Source organism: Peromyscus maniculatus, chromosome 15 (assembly GCF_049852395.1).
Source record: "Peromyscus maniculatus bairdii isolate BWxNUB_F1_BW_parent chromosome 15, HU_Pman_BW_mat_3.1, whole genome shotgun sequence".
In the NCBI taxonomy this organism is placed as follows: Eukaryota; Metazoa; Chordata; class Mammalia; order Rodentia; family Cricetidae; genus Peromyscus; species Peromyscus maniculatus.
In genome coordinates this window covers 67,717,041-67,738,424 of record NC_134866.1, presented here as the reverse complement: position 1 = coordinate 67,738,424, position 21,384 = coordinate 67,717,041, and the positions used below count along the sequence as shown (strand labels likewise).

Here is a 21,384-nt window from a genome sequence, read left to right as displayed (position 1 = left end):
ACCAACATGACTGCCCCAACAATGTGCTAAACAAGGTTGACACCAATTGACATGCCCAAGTGGACAGGGAAAAGTCCACGAGACCTCGACCCTACACAAAGAACTATAGGCAACTGAGGAGAGCTGGGAGTGGGAGAGACGGTCTTCCATAAGGAAGAGCACAACAATTGCTTTTCCAGTGTCAGATGGTCAGCCCTGAAAGCAGACACACAAATAACATCTTACAGACTGAGCATGTTTTCTGTACCAGTTTCCTCAGAGACTGAAACATGCCACCCTGTGGAGAAGCTCCTTATCCATGAAGGTAAACAATCGAAACAGCTTCAGTGAGTCCCTGAAACTGACCAGATTCCGTCAGCCTCTCCCTTCCATAATCAGCAATAAGAGCTGCAAAGAAGACTCAGACGAGGCAAGCAGCAGAGTAAACTTTGAGTCCAGACCAGCTGTCTGGAAGAAACAGACACCAGCAAAGCAGCATGGAAGAGATTTAGACAAAGCGAGTGACTTGGAATTGATGGTCTTCACCCTGTTGAGCTGACTGCAGGCTGTGCAGTGTTCTAGGTTCCCAGCTGTGCGACTGTCACCTGTGCTGGGGTGGGCCTTAGTGATGTAGCTATCTTTTTTTTTCATCTGTGTTTATCTTTTATTTTATTTTTCTTTATTAAGAAATTTTCTACTCACTCCTCATGCTATCCACAGACCTCCCTCCTCTTTCCTCCCAACCCCAGCCCTCGTTCCCAAGCCACCCCGCATCCCCACATCCCCCAAATCGAGGTCTCCCATGAGGAGTCAGCAGAGGCCAGCTCACTGAGCCTAGGCAGGTCCAAGCCCCTTCTCACTGCACCAAGGCTGTGCAAGGTGTCACACCACAGGCACCTGATTCCCAGAAGCCTGTCCATGCACCATGGACAGATCCCGATCCTCCTGCCTGGGTGCCCCCCCAAACAGTTCGAGCCAAACAACGTCTTCTGTATCCAGAGGGCCTAGTCCAGTCCCACGGGAGCTCCACAGCCACCAGTCCACAGTTCATGGGCTTCCACTAGTGTGGCCGGTCATCTCTGCACGTCCTCCCATCATGATCTCGACGTCCCTCGCCTGCAGAATCTCTCCTCTCTTTCATCAATTGGATTCCTGGAACTCAGCCTGGTGCCTGGCCATGAATCTCTGTATCTGCCTCCATCTGTCACTGGACAAAGGCTCTATAATAACAGCTAGGTTATTTGCTAGGCTGGTCACCAGAGTAGACTGGTCCAGGCACCCTCTGGACCACTGCCAGCAGACCAAGGTGGGGTCAACCTTGTGGATTCCTGAGAGCCTCCCCAGCACCCTGCTCTTCGGATTCCCATGATGTCCTCATCTATCATGGTATCTTCCTCCCTGCCCTCCCACTCTGTCCCTGTCCCAGCTTGACCCTCCCATTTCCCTATGTTCTCATCCCCCATGCCTTGCCCTCTGCCTCCCCCCCACCCAGTCCACTCATGTAGATCATCTCATCTACTTCTCCTTCACAGGGTCATCCATGTGTCCCTCCTAGGGTCTTTTCCTGTTAGCTAGCCTCTCTGGAGTTGTGGATTGCAGTCTGGCCACCCCTTCCCTCCCATTTAGTATCCACTTATGAGTGAGTACATACTATGTTTGTCCCTCTGAGTCTGGGTTACCTCACTCAAGATGACATTTTCTAGACCCATTCATTTGCTTGCAAATTTCATGATAACATTGTTTTTTTTTAATTGCTAAATAGTACTCCATTTTGTATATGTACCACATTTTCTCTGGAGAGACGTAGTTATCTTTGAGTTATTTCTGTACCTGTAAGTGACCCCTCACTTATATTTCTGCAAGTAATATCAATAAAACTTATTGGTTTATAGCGTTGGACTTTGTTGATATCTGTACTTTGGTCTGTCATGGGATCCCTGTCTGGGGTGAGTAGACGTGTGTTATGTCTCCCAGGAACAGTTCTGTCATGCAATAGCAGGTTATAATAGCAATAGCAGGTTATAATTAGGAATAAATGTGTATAAACAAATATATATATGCAAATATATATATATATATATAAATATATATGCAATAATAATTAGAGAATAAAAGAGGCCACAAATTTGCAGGAGAGCAGGTAAGGGCATATGGGTTTGGAAGGAAGAAAAGGCTAGTAATAAATGTTATTGTATTATAATCTCAAAAATATAATAATTGAAAAATAAAAAGGAAGACTATTATTTATTCTAGAATACAGGAATAATTGTGTTTGGAAAAGGAGATAGTACTATCAAGTTACTATTTAGTAAATACGAAGTAATATTTATACATGAGTAGTCATTTAATAGTGGTTCACCAAATTGTGTGTCTGTTTGAGTGTACTAAAGAAAACATAAAGTGAATTTTGCTTGGATCAAGCCAACACAGCTATCTCAGGATTTTTCTGAGTTCAGAACTGCATTTTCCTTGCTGGGTGCTTTGTGGTTAGGTAATATTCTTGTGTGTTTATAGGCTTCCTTCTATGACTCTGGTTCTCTCCATTTTTCTTGTCAGAATAGTTTATTTTCTGTCCTGCCCCAGTTTTCCTTGAAGTTTGGAATTGCACTCACTGACTTCGCTCTGGCTTCATTCTTTTTATAGAACCACACTCCTCAAGTTCAATTTGCTTTTACGTTGGGTATTTTATGTGTCTGTTCCTTTAGAGTTCTAAAAAGAAAGTGTATTATTGACCAGATAAAGCTATTCAGGTGACTATTATGAAATTTATTTTTATGACCTTGGCTGCTTTAATGAGTCTTTAGAGTTTAAGAAATGCTCAGAGTAGCACGCCCCATGACCTGGGACGTTCTCTGCGGTTATTATTTCTGACTTACACCTGCTCAGTCTAGACACTCAATGTAGTGTGCTTCTCTACCGCCCACTGCAGTCACATAAGAGCCTTTTAAGGCTTAAGGCTTCCATGTAGAAGTTCTTAGGCTCCATTTTATTGACCAACACTTTTGAAACATTGTTTTCTTTGTTCTTTCTTAGTTGATTCTCCTTTCATTTTTCTGAGTATTATTTTGTCTTGATTTTGAATTTTTGAAATGTGATATCATTTTACCTAGGGTAAAATTGAACCCATAGTCTACACAACCAAGGGTAGCTGTGAACTATTGAGCTTCCTGTTTCTATCTCCTACATGATAAGGTGATGGCACATGGGACCACATCTGGCCTCAGATTACTTTTCCATACACACACACACACACACACACACACACACACACACACACACACACACACACACACACCATCCAGTCCTCTCACTTTTCCATTAGTTTTTGATTCCTGTGTTTTAATTGACATGATTGTAGAAGTATATTAATAGTATTTCACTATCCAAAAGGTCTTAGTTGAAATATACCATTTATAATTTTACTGATTTTAAACTTTAAAGCAAGTAAACAAATAAAAATATATTTATACCAGCAGATACTCCAGGTTAGATAACATTTCTAATCCACTTCAAATGTAGCTGGCTCTTAATATTTTTGCATATGATTGATTCCCACAGTTCACATATCCCCAAAGTGTACTGTGCATGATGTGTAGTGTTTTTTTTTTTAAAGTTGCGCTCTAAGGAATTGGATTAGTTTATGTGTAAAGAAAAGGCACATCCAACCCAGTTGAAGGGTGGGTACCAATCCAAATAGGGTGCTCTGGTCTTCATATCTGAATTTTATCACGTAGGGTCTCTGGGGGACACCCACATCTTAATAACTAGCAACTCTACTTCCTTCAGATGTCCTAATTACACTGCTGAATTCTCCATGCCTAGGCAGAAAGAAGTTTATTGTGCCTGCATTTCTCAGTAGATGCAGAATGCCCTGATGTCAGAACTGCACATTTGGCCTTGGCACATTTTGTTACATACTGCTGATTATAGTGCCTTCAAAGCGTTCTGACACCACTGAAAACCTTGGGTAGGAATCATGCACGTTGCTTCTGTCACTGTTAAATTTAGCTCCAGGTTGCCAGTAACATTTATTGCACCCATTTGAAATCCATGAGAGCTCAGGAAATAACGCTATCATTTGGGTTATTGTCGGGTCATCTATATCCTTTCTCCATCTGAAAAAGGCATGCACCCCTGCTGCTAAAGGTCATGATAACGCATGAAATCATTGTGGGTTTTGGTCTAATTTCCTCACTAGGACTTACAATGATCATGAGAGCCTAAATTTGTCCTATGTGTCCAAGAGTGCCTTACCATTGTGTGTAGAGGACAATGTACAATGTCAATGTTTGGAGGTTAAAGTCTGTCACACAAATCATATTTTAACCAGGTCTCAGGTTTCTAGACTTCTTTCCTAATAGTTTTCTTGTTCAATTTTTTCACCTTTGATTTTGCATATGCTTTAAGTTCTTTGATACGTTCATATGCCACAAGCCCAACCAATAATTGAAATGATTCATATTTTTAATCTGAGAAAAGTAAATAAAAGGCTAAATTAGTATTCCAAAGTATATGCATTGTAACAATAGAGAATTACTGCCATCTGTTAAAATTTAAAGTTATTTTGTGATGTTTTATTAATTATTTGCAACCCAATATTAAACTAGGGAGAAATGAGAACATGATTCAATTTGTTAGAGGTATTAGATGAGTCCTAGAAAATCTACATGAACAAGTTGCTTATATTTGTTTCTCTTTTAATTCCTTATCCTTTTAAGGACCAGTGGAGTCTTCTCCTTAAACAATACATTTTGTAGGATGTAAGATTTATTAGAGAATATGTCTTATGAGAACATTGTGGGAGTCCTGATGTTGCTGAGCCTGCTTCTGTATGCCTGGCCATATGCTGGCTTCACAGACATCGCAGATGACCACTTCTCAGCCAGCCTGCCTTTGATTTCATCTGTATTAAACTTGGTAAGTCCCCCCCATTCTTTAAGATGTGGGTCTTCTGCTGGCCAAGAAACTGGTGCTTGAGCCTGTCCAGAGCCCAGGTCACCATGTTCTTTATTCTGCAACTTGGTATGGGAGGAAATGGTAACCCAAACAGTATGAACCCTGGTCACTGCATACTTTGGCCTCTGGAAGGAATCTCTCCCGCCTGCCTAGGGCTTTGATCAACCTCTTCTGGATGGAGTTGAAGTGGAAAAAATGGATCTGCAATAAAACATAAAATCTACTTTTGTTTGTATAAAACCTTCCTGTATCCATATGGTACCATGTAGCACAGACTAGGCATCCATTCACTTTTATCTAGGTCTGTGATGTGGATGTTGGTACAGATGGCACTTCACCTAAAGCAATGCTTTGGGTATCATGGCTTGTTCTTTCATTGCAGGTAACATCAGGCTGCGAGTTGGCCCACTGTGGCACTAGGCTAGTCTGTAATCACTATGTCAATGAAAAGGCTATGTTTGCTGTTATGTCTTTTCTTTGAACTTCTCATCTCCAAGGTCTTTTCTCTTTTTACTTACTTAAAAATGACTTTCTTTTGGTCTCATCTAAAGTGTTTATTCTCTAATGCCTTTGTTGTAGTGTGTCTTGTTTGTTTCCATGACACTCGTCAGTTTTGATAATCAGAGTCTATATCATTCTTCCTCACACCATTAATCTGTGCCATGCATGACAGTCGAAATTGATTCCATTCGGACTTTTGTTACTCCCTAGCTCAGAAGGAAGGTAGCTTGATGTAATTGGAGAACAAATTAATTTATTCACAGATGTCATGTCAAAAATGCTTCAATAAACATTTGTCTCTCGTTTATTTTATCACATACTTGAATGCAATCTGATTTGTTTGCTTTTATTCACATTTAACTTTTTTCCAAATACTGATTTGGAAATTGACTGATTTATGTAAAACTTATTTTACATAAAATTTATTTTGAAAGTATCCCTTTCATTTGTATCCATTCATCTTATGAACATATAGTAACATTGCACAGAGAAAGGGTTTTATTATGGAATTTTCCATACACATGTACTATACATTCATTATATTTACTAACCATTACTCGCCCTTATTATCTCTCCCCACTCTTATTAGTAACTTGCCTCTTCCTAAATAGTTCTAATATTACTAGTTTCTATCTCACTTTAGCCATAGTAGTTACCATCAAGAAAAACACTAACAATAAATACTGATGAGGATTCATGAAAAAAAGAAACCGTATACACAGGGTTGATGGATATACAAACTGGTGTAGTCACAACTGGGGTTGGTTCCTCAGGTTAGTGAAAACAGAACTACCACATGATCCAGCCATGCCACTCCTTGGGTTTACCCCTGAGGGGAACTAAGTGAGCACAACACAAGGCCACATGCACATCCACATTTGCAGAGCTGCTCACAAGAGTTGAAACATGGAATCGGTCTGTTTACCTATCAACAGATGAATGTTTACCTATCAATCAGCAGAATATATACACAACAGACTTTTAATCTGCCATAAGGAAGAATTCATTTGTGTCATTGCAGGGAAGTTGATGGAAATGGGACTGTCTGGTGACATAAGCCAAAATCAAAAGAGAAATATAAAATTTCTCTAATATAAGATACAAGTTTCAGGCAGGTGACGGTGGCACACACCTTTAATTCCAGCACTCAGGAGGAAGAAGCAAGTGGATCTCTGTGAGTTCAAGGCCAGCCTGGTCTACAGAGCGAGATCCAGGATAGGCACCAAAACTACACAGAGAAACCCTATCTTGAAAAAAAAAGATACAAGTTTCAATAAAAAATTCTTTAAAAAAACATTTAAATAGCAGATAAAAACAAAAATTATATATTAAATAAAGTATGTGTTTTAATGCCAACATATACTGTAAAATATCTGAATCAAGTTAAATAAATCTCTTCAGGTAATTGTCATTTCTTCTAGATAAAAACATTAAAGTCTTCTAAGTATTTGAAATATTATATTATTTGTATCTCTAGTCACTCCAATACCTCATTGCTCTCCAGAACTTATTTTTCTTATCCACACCTTGTTGCCTTTTTCCAGCTCTCCCACAACATCATATTGTAACCTATACTATTCTCAACTTCCACAGGTCAGTCTTTTTATGATTAACATATGTATGAGGTTACACGGCCCTTATCCCTCTGGATCATTTTACTGATGGATTTCTTGAGTGCTATATAATATAAGCCATATAGATACCCATCTTTATCATGTAAGAAAATACCACATATTTACTCCATGTATATTGCTTATGCTTCCCATTCACTAAGATATTTGAATAAAGACCACTGATAGCTTAAAATAATCATAAACACACAAACACAAATGAATAATTAGGGGTTTGTGGCTTAGAAAACATGTTGACTTTATATTTTTAAGAAAGAAGAAAAAAGTTAGTAAGTGATGTTTCCTGCAGTAATTTCATTTGGTTTAAGAGTATTTATCCTCGTAAACATGGAGGTGCCTTAGGATTTTCTTATCTCATGCTCCTTAAAAATCAAGTCATCTGAGGCATTATTGCTGACTTCTACACACACTGTTCTCAATCATGTATACTCAGTTATTAAACATGGGTGAATTGAGAATGTAATAAATTTAAATTAAATAGTTATAATAGTATTTAAAGATACCATGAGGGTTCATTAATATTTTTGTTTGTAATAAATAAAAAAATTCTTGTGACATTGTTTATGGTATTTATTGATGTAAATACTTGATATATGCTATGAATATACTGTCCACAAGCAGAAATCCATTTATAGATGAGGAATCTGAGGTTCAAAAGGAGAAATTAGCTTATTCATAGTATATTAAAAGGAGTAGCAGGAATGAACATTTGAATCCCAGTTCTATTTGAATGAAAATCTGTGTTCTTTGCTCCAGTATTGCCACCACTACCTAAGGTTAGTCTTCAAATGCAAGTACTTGAAAGCATGTGGTGCAGGAAACTCATTCCTTTGTCCCATAAGTGGCAGGATCATGTCCTATGCAGGTTGCAGATTCTGCAGTGGCAGATAGCTGCACTAGAGGCCAAACTATAGTTTACTAACCACGAATACCTAAGGAAACTACTTAATCATTCACTAACTTAATTTTCTCTGTAAAGTAGAACTAGAAACAGATAGAACCTACTTCAAATGTTGCTGAGAGGATCAAGTAAGTCAGTTTCTAAATTACTTGGCAGAGGGTTTGACATGAATTACTATCTAAAATTAAAATCAGCATTATTATATGACCATGGGTGAAAAGATACAGTTCATTAAAAATGTTTGTCGTTAAAAATTATTTTCATAAGATCATCAATCAAGTATTAAGGGTGTAACACACATTTCACATGTCTTTATAAAATATTTGAGTACTTTTCACTGAGTAAGCCTGTGTGAACAGAAAGTTATTTGCTCATACACACTAGTAGCAAAAAGAAAAATGTGCACATGTCAAGAAGTAGATATTATACGTACTTGGTTATTTGTAAATATTACTTCATTTGTTAGCGAAGTTTCAGTTGCAGCTGCTCAAAAATGAAGGTAAGAAAATCTAATTTTTTATTTTGAAGGTATGTCCACATAGATCATCTGTTGTTATAATAATAGGTAGAATTTTTAGAGTGAAGGTCTGTGGAATTACTTACACTATTTTGTTCATTTGAAAAACTGTATCAGTTTGACATTTTGAAACATCATCTTATTTTCTACTAGGGCTTAGTTTTTGTTTTTAATAAGATCCCCTGAAATCATCTGAGTCTTAATTCTTTTGGGCATAATGTTTGGGAGCTGCATTATAGGAGCTCTATGGGTAACCATTTTAATTTCCACAAATAGTGTCAGTGATGAAAATGCAGTTGAGTGCCATTCCTGAAATTTAATCATATCATATTTAAACACTCAAGAGGGAAATGCATATGATTATTGTGAGCCACAAAACCCAACAAATAAAATCAAGTCCAGTTATTTTTACATTAGTTAACTAATACACTCTCAATTTCCATTGCAATATTCTGGTTTAAATATCCTATCCAGTTAAACACAGTGACAAAACAAATCTATTCTCATGAGGATAGGTTTATCATTGCAGAACGTCATCATTTCTCTCCAGGCTGTTTAGGAAAATGGCCTCCTGAGCTCTTGAGCTTGTCATTTAAAATAACCAAGGGAATCTACATGAAGACTTTAATTAGAGAAATCTTTGTGATACTATAATAAATATTATAGGACCATCTAAGTGATATTCATGTCAATCAAAAGTAATTTAATTAGAAATAAAGAACAGTGAATCTTAATGAAATCTTAAAGTAAATAAATAAAAAATAATACATGATAAAGCAAGTGTGTTGTATGAACTACATAAAATTCTAACCTGAAATTATTTATTTTTCTTTAACCCATCTATACATATAGTTACTAAACAACTGATAATATTATATTGGAAGATACTGTTAGACAGCTATGACACCTGATAGGCAATTTTCATGTCAAATGTTGCCTTTTACTGGGGGAAGGAGACAATAAGAAAGGATTTTGCTATATGTAATCCTGGCATGCCTGGAATTTACTTTGTAGATCAAGTAACTTTGAATTTTTAGGAATTTTCTGCCTTCATATCTTGCATTTTAGGATTAAAGGCATGATCCATTAAGCCCAGAGAAGAGCTCATTCTCAATATTTGAAATAATTATATTTTATTCAAACTTTAAAACAAGTGATTTGCAAGATGACAACTTTATATTTATATATCAAATCATAAAAGATAAGATATAAATTTATTTCTCATTAAGCAATAATGCATTACAGCTACACTAAATGAGCCACACTTTATGATAAATAATTTGTATATTTATTTTTATATTTGTTAACTTTGTATTTTAATATCTTGATTTGGTTTAACTAAAATGAATCAATGTTTTATATTTAAATGTGCTATGTCACTAATGTTGTTTCTGTTTGTTTGAATTGTTTTAATTAGACTTTACAAAGTCAGTCAGCCTAAGGTATAGGAAATGAGACAAGTTCTTCAATGTTGATAATCAACCCAAGACCCCTGCTCCCTACCCCCCACATAGAAATCAAGAGCTGTTCACTCAACTATATCCACAGTCCTTAAAATGCTTGCATTTACATTGAAGTCTTGTTAGTAGTAGAAGTGGCTCAAACATAGCATTCAAATATTCCTGTTATTTGAAATGAATGTAAGTGAGTGATGTAAAATAATCCAGATGTGCCTCTACAGAAATAGCTGCTGAAGAGAAACAAGTTCTCCTTTATCATTCTCATTTCAATTTGTTTATATAAATTCCCTGCAAGACAGAGATATGCACTAATACTAGAAGTTCTTTCACAGGACCCTCAGTTTCAAGGAACTGGGAAGCCAGAGACTAGGGAAAACTCTATCAAACATCAGTCTCAGTTACTATATCTGAATATCAATCCACATCATTATTATGAATTTACATTAAGTTATTGTGTTACTCAGATGGTATAACATATATAAAATCAGCACTTTATGAAGTTTCCTTAATGCCCCAAAATTATGAAATGCTGTTATTAGTGTTATCACTAACATGAATTTGCCTCGAGTTAGGCACTATTCTATTGACTCCAGTCCTGTCACTCTTCTTCCCATCTTTAATGAAAAAATAAATTGTTGAGGAGTAATTTCTTCCTCCTTATTAACATTTTGAGTACATAGTTACCCTGCCCTTAGATCCACAGTCTCAGAACTCTATGACCATAGATTCCAAAAAGATAGAACTTACATGTCAAATCAAGGCTTATGTAGGTGACAGCTGAGCTGCATTCTGTTTTATCTCCAAATGTTAACTGCAGTTGAGTCTATTTGTTCCCATTAGTTTTTCATTCTGAAGTATCTCCCTTTGTTGGCATAAGTTTCAGTGTTATGCATATTGACATGTGAAATGTGACCAATGCAGAAAAAAGCCTGGCTATCTCGTGAGATGCTATCATTCTTTTCAGATTATGTATGTTATATCTTCATGTCTCTGGACTGAACACCCCCAGAGAATATCTCTATTAATAAGAACACATATGCAATGAGCCACTTCAATCAATCATGCATTCTCAAAGCAGATGATAATAATTTGGATCTATACTCCATTATAAATGCAGACTGTATAAGCAAAAGCAGGTGTGTGCACAAATCTATTTACATAATAACACTTACTATGTTGACAATTTCTTCCCATATATTCTCCTGGGCATTCGCAGGAATAGTTAGCAACGAGGTCTGTACATATCCCACCATTTCTGCAAGGCTCAGCTTCACATTCATTTATATCTGAATATAAAAGGAACAAAAGGAGAGAGGTATTGACACAAGTAAGTGGATGTTAGAAAATATAGGAATCTTAAATACAGTGTCTGAATAGTGGTGCTCCTTTGAGCTTATGTGCACAAATTTCAATAACACAAATGCTGCTTATGCCAATATTTCATTTTAAAAATTAAATCAATTTCAAATACAACTGAGAATCCATGTGAAAGACCAACAGACTTAAACCATTCCCAAATTCTGAAGATAAATATGAGTAGTTTGGGGAAATATTTGGTGCATCCATAGAATTAAATCAAACAAATTAACTCTGATGGAGAAATGAATTGGTTTCTCTTACAAGATCTCAAATCCGTCCTGCAGCAATAACTGCCAATTAACACTGTCTCATTTCATCTTCATTCATTAAAATTCTAACTGACAGAGAGGTTTTAGTTTCTAAATAGTTTGCCTTTGATGAGAAGCAAATTAAAGTTAATAGCTAATGCTCATTACATGTAAAGTATAATAAGTACAAATGATGATCACTTCCTAATCTCATTCATGATTTTCTAAAGTTAGGGTGACTAGAGGGACTTACCTTTGCTATATCATCATTACACATGAAGGAAAACCTTGCAAAACAGAAACCATCCAATGATTTACAATAATTTCCATGTCAGTTTTGGACAACAGAAAAATTAATGTGAGTTTTTAAAGTGTATTTTGCTTTTTCTTTCAGTGTCTTTGTGTGTATATATTTACAAGTATGTGTTGGAAGATATTTGATTACACTGTGTAAAAATATGATACTGTATTTGGTTTAATAAAAAGCTAAATGACTAATACCTAGGCAAAAGGGATAGTCAGGACTTTTGGACAGAGAGAGTTCTGGGAAGAAGAAAGGTAAAGTCACCAGCCAGACTAGAGGGACTAAGACATATAAGAGGATAGGTAACAGCCACAAGTCATGTGGCAACATGTGGATACATGTGGACAGATGAGCATCATATGTAGTAGGCTTTTTCTTGGGGCTACCAGCTCACAAAAAATAACACAGAGACTTATTAATTGTGAAAGCTTGACCTATAACTTAGGCTTATTTCTAACTAGCTCTTATAACTTAAATTAACTAATTTCTATTCATCTACATGTATATAAATCTGACATACATAATCCACATCAACATAAGTATGGGCTGTGTACTGTACAATATATGTATGTACTTTTGATAGTTTGTGTGTTTTCAGAGCAAGGGGACCAGACACCAATGAAAATATGTGGCCTAGGTGATCCAGTCTCTCAAAGAGCCTCTGTTGAAGTTTCCTCAGAGTTCTACATCCAAAAAAGCTTCAAGGCTGCTGGATAAGATGGTCCAGACTCACAGACTATTCTAGCCAGGACTACAGATAAGTCTTGATCTTTCCCATTGCACAGAGACTAGACAGAAAATGTTATAGTTAGTTTTCCAGGATGTGACCATTATCACAGTTTTCTCAGGGCTCTCCAAAGATACCATCAACCCCATTCAACAGGAAACACTCTAGGGAGCATGATACCCACATTCACAAGAGGTTGGGTTAGTGGGTTTTTTTTTTTTTTTTTTTTGGTCATTCTTTTGGTTATGGATGTTTGTCATCATTTGGGGAGCATTCATAACAAGTTACTACTGATCATGGTCAGGAAAAAAGCTGAACAAAGGAGATTAGATTCAATGATCTCTTTCTGAAGGAAAAATTGGAGATGTATTATAAAAATGATGGAAAGAAAGGGTAGATTGTTGAGTCTATTTTTCAACAACCACTAGTCTGAAATATTTTACATTGGTATGGTTTTTATGTATACTCATACAAATTTAAGGTTGTTTTAGTTATACTATATGTGTGTGTGTTAAATGTAATTCTGACTTGATAATTGTTCTTATTGAATATAGTTTCACTATGTTAGAGTTAAATAAAACCCTTCCCTTTTTATTTAGACAAAAAGTGAGAAATGTTGCATGATACATGATCACACTGTGTAATGATGTGTCACTGTGGTTGGTTTAACAGAAAACTAAGCAGCTCATAGCTAGGCAGGAAATAGAGCCAGGCCTTCTGGACAGAGAGAGCTCTGGACAAAGAAAGGCAGATTCACCAGCTGGGAGCAGAGGGAGAAAGACAAGAAGGTGGAGAGACAAAAGCAACAAGTCATGTGACAACACGCAGGTAAATAGAAATGGCTTAAGTTATAAGAGCAAGTTAAAAACAAACTAAGGTATTAGCCAAGCCTTCATAATAGATTAGAAGTCTTTGTGTCATTTTTTTTTTTTTTTGTGAGCCGGCTGCTCAAAAAAAAAAAGGCCTGATACATGTATGTATCAACATATTTGTGCATGCATGCATATATGCATTTGATTACAGTGTGGATGTCAGCTAGATGCTTTATTTCCCTTTTTTTACGATCAGTTGTGAGCTTGCTGCTGTGGGTGCTGAGAAGACTGCCATATTTTCTGAAAGAAGAACAAGCCCTCCAAATCCCTGAACCATCTTTCCATTGAATTTTCTGCTTTTTGAATCTGATGGAATTCTCGGCTTTTTTTTTTAATCTTATCTCAATTTCATTTTTAGTGTGATAAAAATCATTGTACTGTTCATTTTATTGTAAGACGATCAGATTTGGCTCCTCTGTGACCTGCCCGACATGTCTTTCTCAGTATCATATCTACAGAAACTTATCCTTGATGATCTTATGTCAATAGCGGATAAATTAAAGCTTCACTTCTAAGACTGTATCATTTGTTTTATGAAGTGAGACAAAAAATGTTATTTCTTTATATACAAAAATATAGAAGAAACTGAGTACTCTGTCAGACGAAGACCAATTAAGAAAAATATAATTTGATTTTGGATTTGAGGGGCAATTTAATTAATGTAAATGAAGACAAGATATAGATGATATTTCCAAGCAGGAGGCCGTGAAAACTCCTAACTCTGAAGATACAAAACTGTGTTCATGTGCACAAACCTTCCACATTTGAAGGACATCTAAAGAAACAAGGAAGGGAACAGATTACAAGGACCACTTGTTGCCATCTGACTAATTTGATCATATGTTTTAGCATTGTAGACTTAGAGCAGGACAGGGCAGTTTCCTCTTATACTTCCTGTTTTGACAGTGCTAATGAAGCCTTTCTGTTGTAGGTTTGACAAATAAACAGGACAGCTGTGGGAACCAATTTCAGGTTCGACACTAATAGTTGCAATATATAATTTTACTTTTTGAGTAGAAAGCATTGAATATTTTCATTTTAAGTTTCAAATACCCCACTGCAGCTAAATCAGACATTGTTGGTGCTCTAATTTTAGCATAATGGAATTTTCATCACTGACAGTATGAGAAGAACCAGGATTTTACATGATAGCAATGATAGGCATACACTACTCTCTTTGTTTCACAAATATTCCAGATGTTTGCCCAATAAATAGTGTTATCAATATGTGAATGTGAATCAAAGAGACAAGTAATCTTCTAAAACTCTCAACTATATGTAGCTTTAGGGCATATTGATAATTATTAACAAAACAAATTTATAATTAAGGTTATCTGATCTTTCAAAAGCAAGTCAACATCATTATCCCGAGATTAAAATCAGATAGTTACACCTGCTGAACTTAAAATGTTTTATAGACATACCTCAACTATGACATGTATACTTTCCATGTTTTTAAAACACAAAATGCATTTAAGCCAAATTCATAAAAACTCTTAAATGGATGATATGGTTAATACAATAGAAAATTTAGCAAATCATCCCATGTGTACTTATCTAGTAACATGCAGGATTAAAGAGCAGACAGCAATTACCCAGAAATGCTTATGTATTAGTGTAATGCAGCTCTTTCAATGATGAAGGCTATTTGCACTGTGATTAACATTGCAAGCAGTCTAAATGAAAACTGACCTCAATTTGTGCAAATCATGTTTAATTAAAGACTGGATAGAAATGTTCATGGGATACAATGTAGTGGAATGAAAATTAAATCTGTATAATAGATTGCATGCATTTATTTTTGTCACAGATCAAGTCATTATCATTTTCAGAAAAAAAGTCCACATCTATTTTCAATATAGTGAAATGGGGATTATATTTGTATCAAAGAAATACTTGACACTGTAGTTATTACTTCATGTAAATAAGAATTCCAATACTCTATCAAATTTACAGTTCAAGTATAATAATAACAGCTAAGCTTCTGTGACTACCTTGTGAGAATTTTTAGTGGTTTCATGATGTATTCCCAATGAGGCCAGGAATCTGATTTTTGAAAACATATAACTTTGCTATTCACTATATACTGTGCTTGGTGCCCAGAGGCCACACTGCACATGAATATCCATCTTCACCATACAGTGTGCTTGGTGCCCAGAGGCCACACTGCACATGAATATCCATCTTCACCATACAGTGTGCTTGGTGCCCAGAGGCCATGCTGCATGGGAAATTCCAGATGAAATCTCATGATTCACCTTTATTTTTTCTCATGGCTCCTTTTAAATTTTCTGTTTGTTTTGTTTTGCTTTTTGATAAAGAAAACATAAAGTGAATAAAAAGTAGGGAAGATATGAGAAGATGAACAGTTGAATTTCCTTAAAATAAAACAAGAATTTCTGAGTCTGGTTTTTACTAATTACACAGGTTCATTCTTATCAGGATAATGTACGACCCTTGACCATGGTGATGTGCTTATTGCCTGTAGTTCTGTAGATGTCGGTCGCTATGATGGTTAATCTTGGTTGTCAACTGGATTGGATCCAGTAAGGCACACACTTCTGCACAAGTCTGTAAGGGTATTTTCTGAAGTGGAAGACCCTCCTCTAGAGGGCAGTGTCTTCCATAGAGAAAGGTCCCCTCACCCCCAATGAAACTTTTCCAATAGGACCATACCTCCTAATCTTTCCCGAACAGTTCAGATAACTGGGGATCAAGTATTCAAACATATTAGCTTATGGATGTGTGGATAATTCAAACCACCCCATTCTAGTCTCTAGGAATTGTATCTCCTTAGGGTTCTGGCTGTCTCAAAACGCAAAATGCATTTATTTAGTTTTAGTTCAACTTTACAAATCTCCATAGGCTTTCACAGTCACAATGCAGTTTAAAAGCCCAAAGTCTCTTCTGAGACTCAAATCAGTCTCCTAATTGTAATGATCTGTACAAAGAAAATAAGATTACATGTCACTACACACACACACACACACACACACACACACACACACACACACACACACACACACAATCATTCCAGAAGGAAGGACTGGGGGACTATTGAAGAAATATTGGATTAAAAACAGACCCAAAACCAGCAGGGCAAAGTCCAAATCCTGTAGCTCTGTGTGTAGTGTCAAAGGGCTTGGACTGTTCTTGCCCTCCAGCTTTGCTCGCTTAATGCATTTCTTTTACAGGCTGGTTCCAAGGCCTGTCTGCAGCTCTCCTTGGCAGATACCCAATCTTGGGGTCTTCACCACCATCCTGGTTTCACTTTCACAGCTTTATGCAATAGCCCCTCAGGGCCTTCATGAAGGGACTCCTCTACCACCCAACTGTCCTCAACAGCTGTCTTAACAGAGGAGGAAGATTGCATGACCCCTTTACTCTTGTATCCTTCCAGGGACTCTAAGGCCAGAACAATGTGGCATTGCTGTGAAATTTAGCTGCCTCTTTGGGATGGAGCCTGGCCCCCCTCTTTGACTGGCATTTGCATAAGCTCTGATTTGTTGGTGCTTTTTAGGAGCAGAAAATTCCACACACATTTCCTGTTTACATATTTCAAGATCAGCTGGGAGAGATCTTGCCCTGAAGGCACCACTCCTTTTATTCCATTTCAAATCAGGAATCTCTTTATTTCTTTTAGATAAGCCTTGGCTCCAATGTCAAAATTCCTGGTACTCCACTCCCCCTTTTTCCCCACTGCACATTTTGCATTTCTTTCTGCTTTGCTTGCTCTTTTTTCATTGCAGACCTTCATAAGGGTGACCCTTAACAACCATGTGACTGAGTCAATTTTAGGCTGGCTTAAAATCTCTGCCAACAAATTAGCCCCCCCCCCCAAAATTAAATTAGCTTCAGGCAGATTCTTAGGGTAAGGGCAAAAAGTAGCCATATGCTTTGTCAAAATATCACAAGTCTCTAGTTCAGTTGCTAATGTTTTTCCCTCTGAAGCCTTTTAAGCTAAACCTCCATAGTCCACATTGCTCTCATCACTACTGCCTTCCAACTAGGAAGGTCCTACTACATCCTAGTAACTGGGATGACTCATCAAGCCCTGCTTAGAGTGTTCATTCGCTTTCCCTACTCTGAGGTCTCCAAATATTTCCCATTCCCCCAAAATCAGCATAATCAGGCTCATCAGCACAATGGCCCCACTACCTGTTGCCAACTTCTGTCTTAGTGACTTTTATATTGCTATTATTTGACACCATGATCAAGGCAACATAATGAAGAAAGTTTCCTGGGATCTTAACATTTTCAGATGGTTACAGTTCATGACTGTTCAGGTTTCAGGCATGTTTCCTGCTATAGCAGTAGCTAAGAACTTACATCGTGATCCACAAGTGTGAGGCAGTGAGTGAAACTTGGGACAGGTCTGGGATTTTAAAGCCTAATATCCACACCCTCACCTCAGTGACACAACTCCTCCAACAGTGTCATACCTCTTAATCCTTCCTAAATAGTTCTGCTGATCAGAGACCAAGTATTCAAACATATTAGTCTATGAGGACCATTCTCATCCAAACCACCACCATCCTATATGAATACTCATCTTTAGAGAGTGCACCTTACACACACCAGCACTCTGAGGAGTATTCAGCCATTCCTTATTTTCTTAGCCTGAGTTTCTTTTTGTATACTTTGTGCAAACAATAGCCTAAAGTCTGGAGTGACTGGATGTCAATTAATTTTTGAAAATCAAAATGGCATTTGATAGTTCCTTATTCATGCCTTTCAAAATCAATAGATGATCTACTAATACTTTCATGTAGCAGAAAATATTCTGAGTGGTTGTTGGAGTGGCTGAAAGTGGGAGGGGGAGGGGAACAGGTGCTGAGATACAGATTTATTTTGCCCACGTTGGATAACTGTATATTTAGTACTGTGCACATGTTCTGAGTGCTCTTGAATGAAATGGAGGCAACTTCATTGTTTTAAAGAGTTCAGCTAATTCTAAAGGGCAGGTAAAATTGAAATCAGTACGGGGAAAAGTCTGTTTTAATTTCTTGCTCACCCAATATCTATGCTTTCTTCTCCATGTATAAACGAAGACCCAGAACTTTAAGAAGGTATAGTGATCCATGGGCTGAACACACTTCTTTGGGTACAAAATGATCATGATGGTGCTTCCCCCCCCAAAGATTAAATTTCTTGATCTCCTTTGTTTACCTTGGGGGTGTCTTTTCTCCTTGTGATAATGTTACTGACAAAAAAATTAGTTATGGGGAGCTTTTTTCAAGATGTTACCAATATTGATCCTTAAAACTTCTCTCAGTTTCCCATTAACTATTAAATATTACACAGACCTCCTAGTAATTATTGCCTCATAAACTAAGATATTTGATATTTTCTCTTATCTACAGTCTTTACTTTTTTCAAATTTCTCTTTCAAGTTTGAATAACTATTGATGAAGTTGTAGAATTCTGTTCTGCCACTCACATGCTTAATTTAATTATGTCATAATCAGAACTACCTAGAGGATTGCCCAGGTATTTATGAACCAGTAAAATAGATTTTTAATCTTGCATGCTTTTATACCCTTTGATCTTGATTTTCATCTTATCACTAACAATTCATCCTAAAATACCAAATTAAAAGCAGTTTCTTCAATCAGAGATTTCCACATGCCAATATTTCTTATTGATACCGAGGTAAGTTTTCCTACTGAAAAAACAATAGTTAACAAAAGCTCCAAATTGAAGATGCCTTTACTGGCCACTCTTCTTACAACATTATATTCTGTACTCAACTCTGTCGTGAATACTTGCCATTTATTTTGGGGGCTTTAAATTTGATGAAAATACCCCTGACACTAACATCAAAGTGGTATTATACAAATACTGTGCAATTCTACCTTATAAACTTATCTCTACAAGGTTTTATTCACTGATATTCAGGTAATTAGAAAGTAAGAATAAGATCAGAGTAATGACAATACCAGTTGACATGCCAACATGGAAAAGAGATAATTCACATAGTCACACCCCTAGATGAAGTGCTATAGGTCGCCAATGCCTGCTGAGAGGGGAGAATTCGTCCTTATCAGGGATGAGCACTCACATAGGTTGTCAAATCCCACATGATTTGCCCTGGAAATCTGTACATTAAATCAAAGCTAAATGGACTCGGAGTTATAAGTATGAACTCCCTGAACATGTATGAACATACACACCACAAGTATATACATATATGTGTATGTATGTGTATACATAAATAAATATATGCAACAATAATAAGAAAAAAATAGACCATGAATTTATTAGTAGAGGCGATGAGTGAAGTTTGAGGGGAGGTGGAGGATGATACAGATGCAGTTTTCATGTATGAAGTTCTCAAAAAATGCAAAATAATTAAATAAAACAAAAAAAACAGATAGGCATTCCAATGTATTTATAAAACTAGGTAGAAGCTAGAGCTAAGGGAGGTGTAATCAAACAGCAACTATTTCTCTATAAGTCAAATACTGACAACACATTTCAGAGTAATAAGAAAAAAGTATAGTCAATAGAAGCCAAAAAGAATAGGTACCTGCTGTGGTAAACATTAAAACAAAAGGACGTCTACTTTTAAAGGACATTCTGTCCATGTTAAGTATCATTATAATTTGTCCAACAACAAATACTAATTAATAAAAATATTTGTTTAAAAAACAGAGAATGCTGGGGATACATATAACTGTCAAATATGAATTACCAGAGTGAATCTTTTGATTGGGTTAGGTGATTCAGTTTGTTTTTAATAGATTATATTAATTAAAAATGCAAAGTATTAATTCATTTTATTTATTGTTGCTGTTGTTGTTTTTCTTTGTTTCTTTGTATGGTGAAAGTGGAGTTTTGGTGATGGACAGTAGGACTTTGAATATACAAGGCAAGTGTTTCACCACTGAGTAATGTCTCTAGTCAAAGCTTTCTCTTACAAGTTTGTACTTTGAAAACACACTAGAGTTCCACACTGAAAAAAACAACAAAACCAAACCTGATTTAAGTGCTCTTGAATGAAATGGAGGCAACTTCATTGTTTTAAAGAGTTCAGCTAATTCTAAAGGGCAGGGGAAATTGACAAACACTGCACAGAGCCTTGACTCATTAAGTCCATCCATCCATCCATCCATCCATCCATCCATCCATCCATCCATCCATCCATCCATCCATCCGTCTGTTGATCCTTCTGTCCATCCATCCATCCATTGCACCCATCCAACCATCTGTCTACAATTTCTTCTTTGCCAACTGCTAAACGTGTATTAATTAATGTCATGTCCTCTAACTTTTGCCAAAGCTCTAAATAACGAAAAATGCAGTTTCTCAGATGAACTCCAAATATCAAAATCTGAGTCTGTCTAGTAGGCTAGAAAATGGTGAGCATTACAAGAGTCAAGTGGATTCAAGGAAAAATGTGCTTTTATATTACATATAATAATTTATAATTTACTCTAAATTATTTTCTAAAAACTCATTATTCGATATATCAGGAATTTATAAATCTAAATATGACTTCTCATTCTACCATGGGTCTTTGCTCCTAGTATATAAAGAATAAAGCACTAGTTTTTCTACTTTCACTACGATGTGTTATTAGTTATAGGTTTTTACACATTCTGATTGTTTATGCAAAACTGACTTCTATTTAGTCAAAGTGGTTTGTGTGAGCTATTTCTAGTCTTAGTAGCCAACTTTGATGACAACTTAAAATTGTTTCTATCATAAATTATAAAAATCCCATAACAGACCATGTGAGGTGGAATTCATTTGGGAAACTTAACTATATTTCACATAGTTTGCCTTCATCCAATGGACATACCTACTTATTCAAACTCCAATGAGTACCTTAAGTAAAATAGACAAGTAATAAACAAATTACCATATAGTTTACTTCCACATAAGTTTTACTAACGTATGATCAGAAAACACTTCAGGATAAATGCT

The 21,384-nt window shown here is 36.4% G+C and overlaps 1 protein-coding gene across 1 annotated transcript in view; it reads right to left on the bottom strand.

Moving 5' to 3' along the window:
• The window catches only part of Edil3 (EGF like repeats and discoidin domains 3), a 450,159-nt gene that overhangs the window by 175,707 nt on the left and 253,068 nt on the right, over window positions 1–21,384 (bottom strand). Inside the window, exon 5 of the mRNA XM_006980462.4 lies at window positions 11,118–11,231. Within this exon, the coding sequence (XP_006980524.1) occupies window positions 11,118–11,231 (114 nt within the window). The remainder of the gene's footprint in view (window positions 1–11,117; window positions 11,232–21,384) is intronic.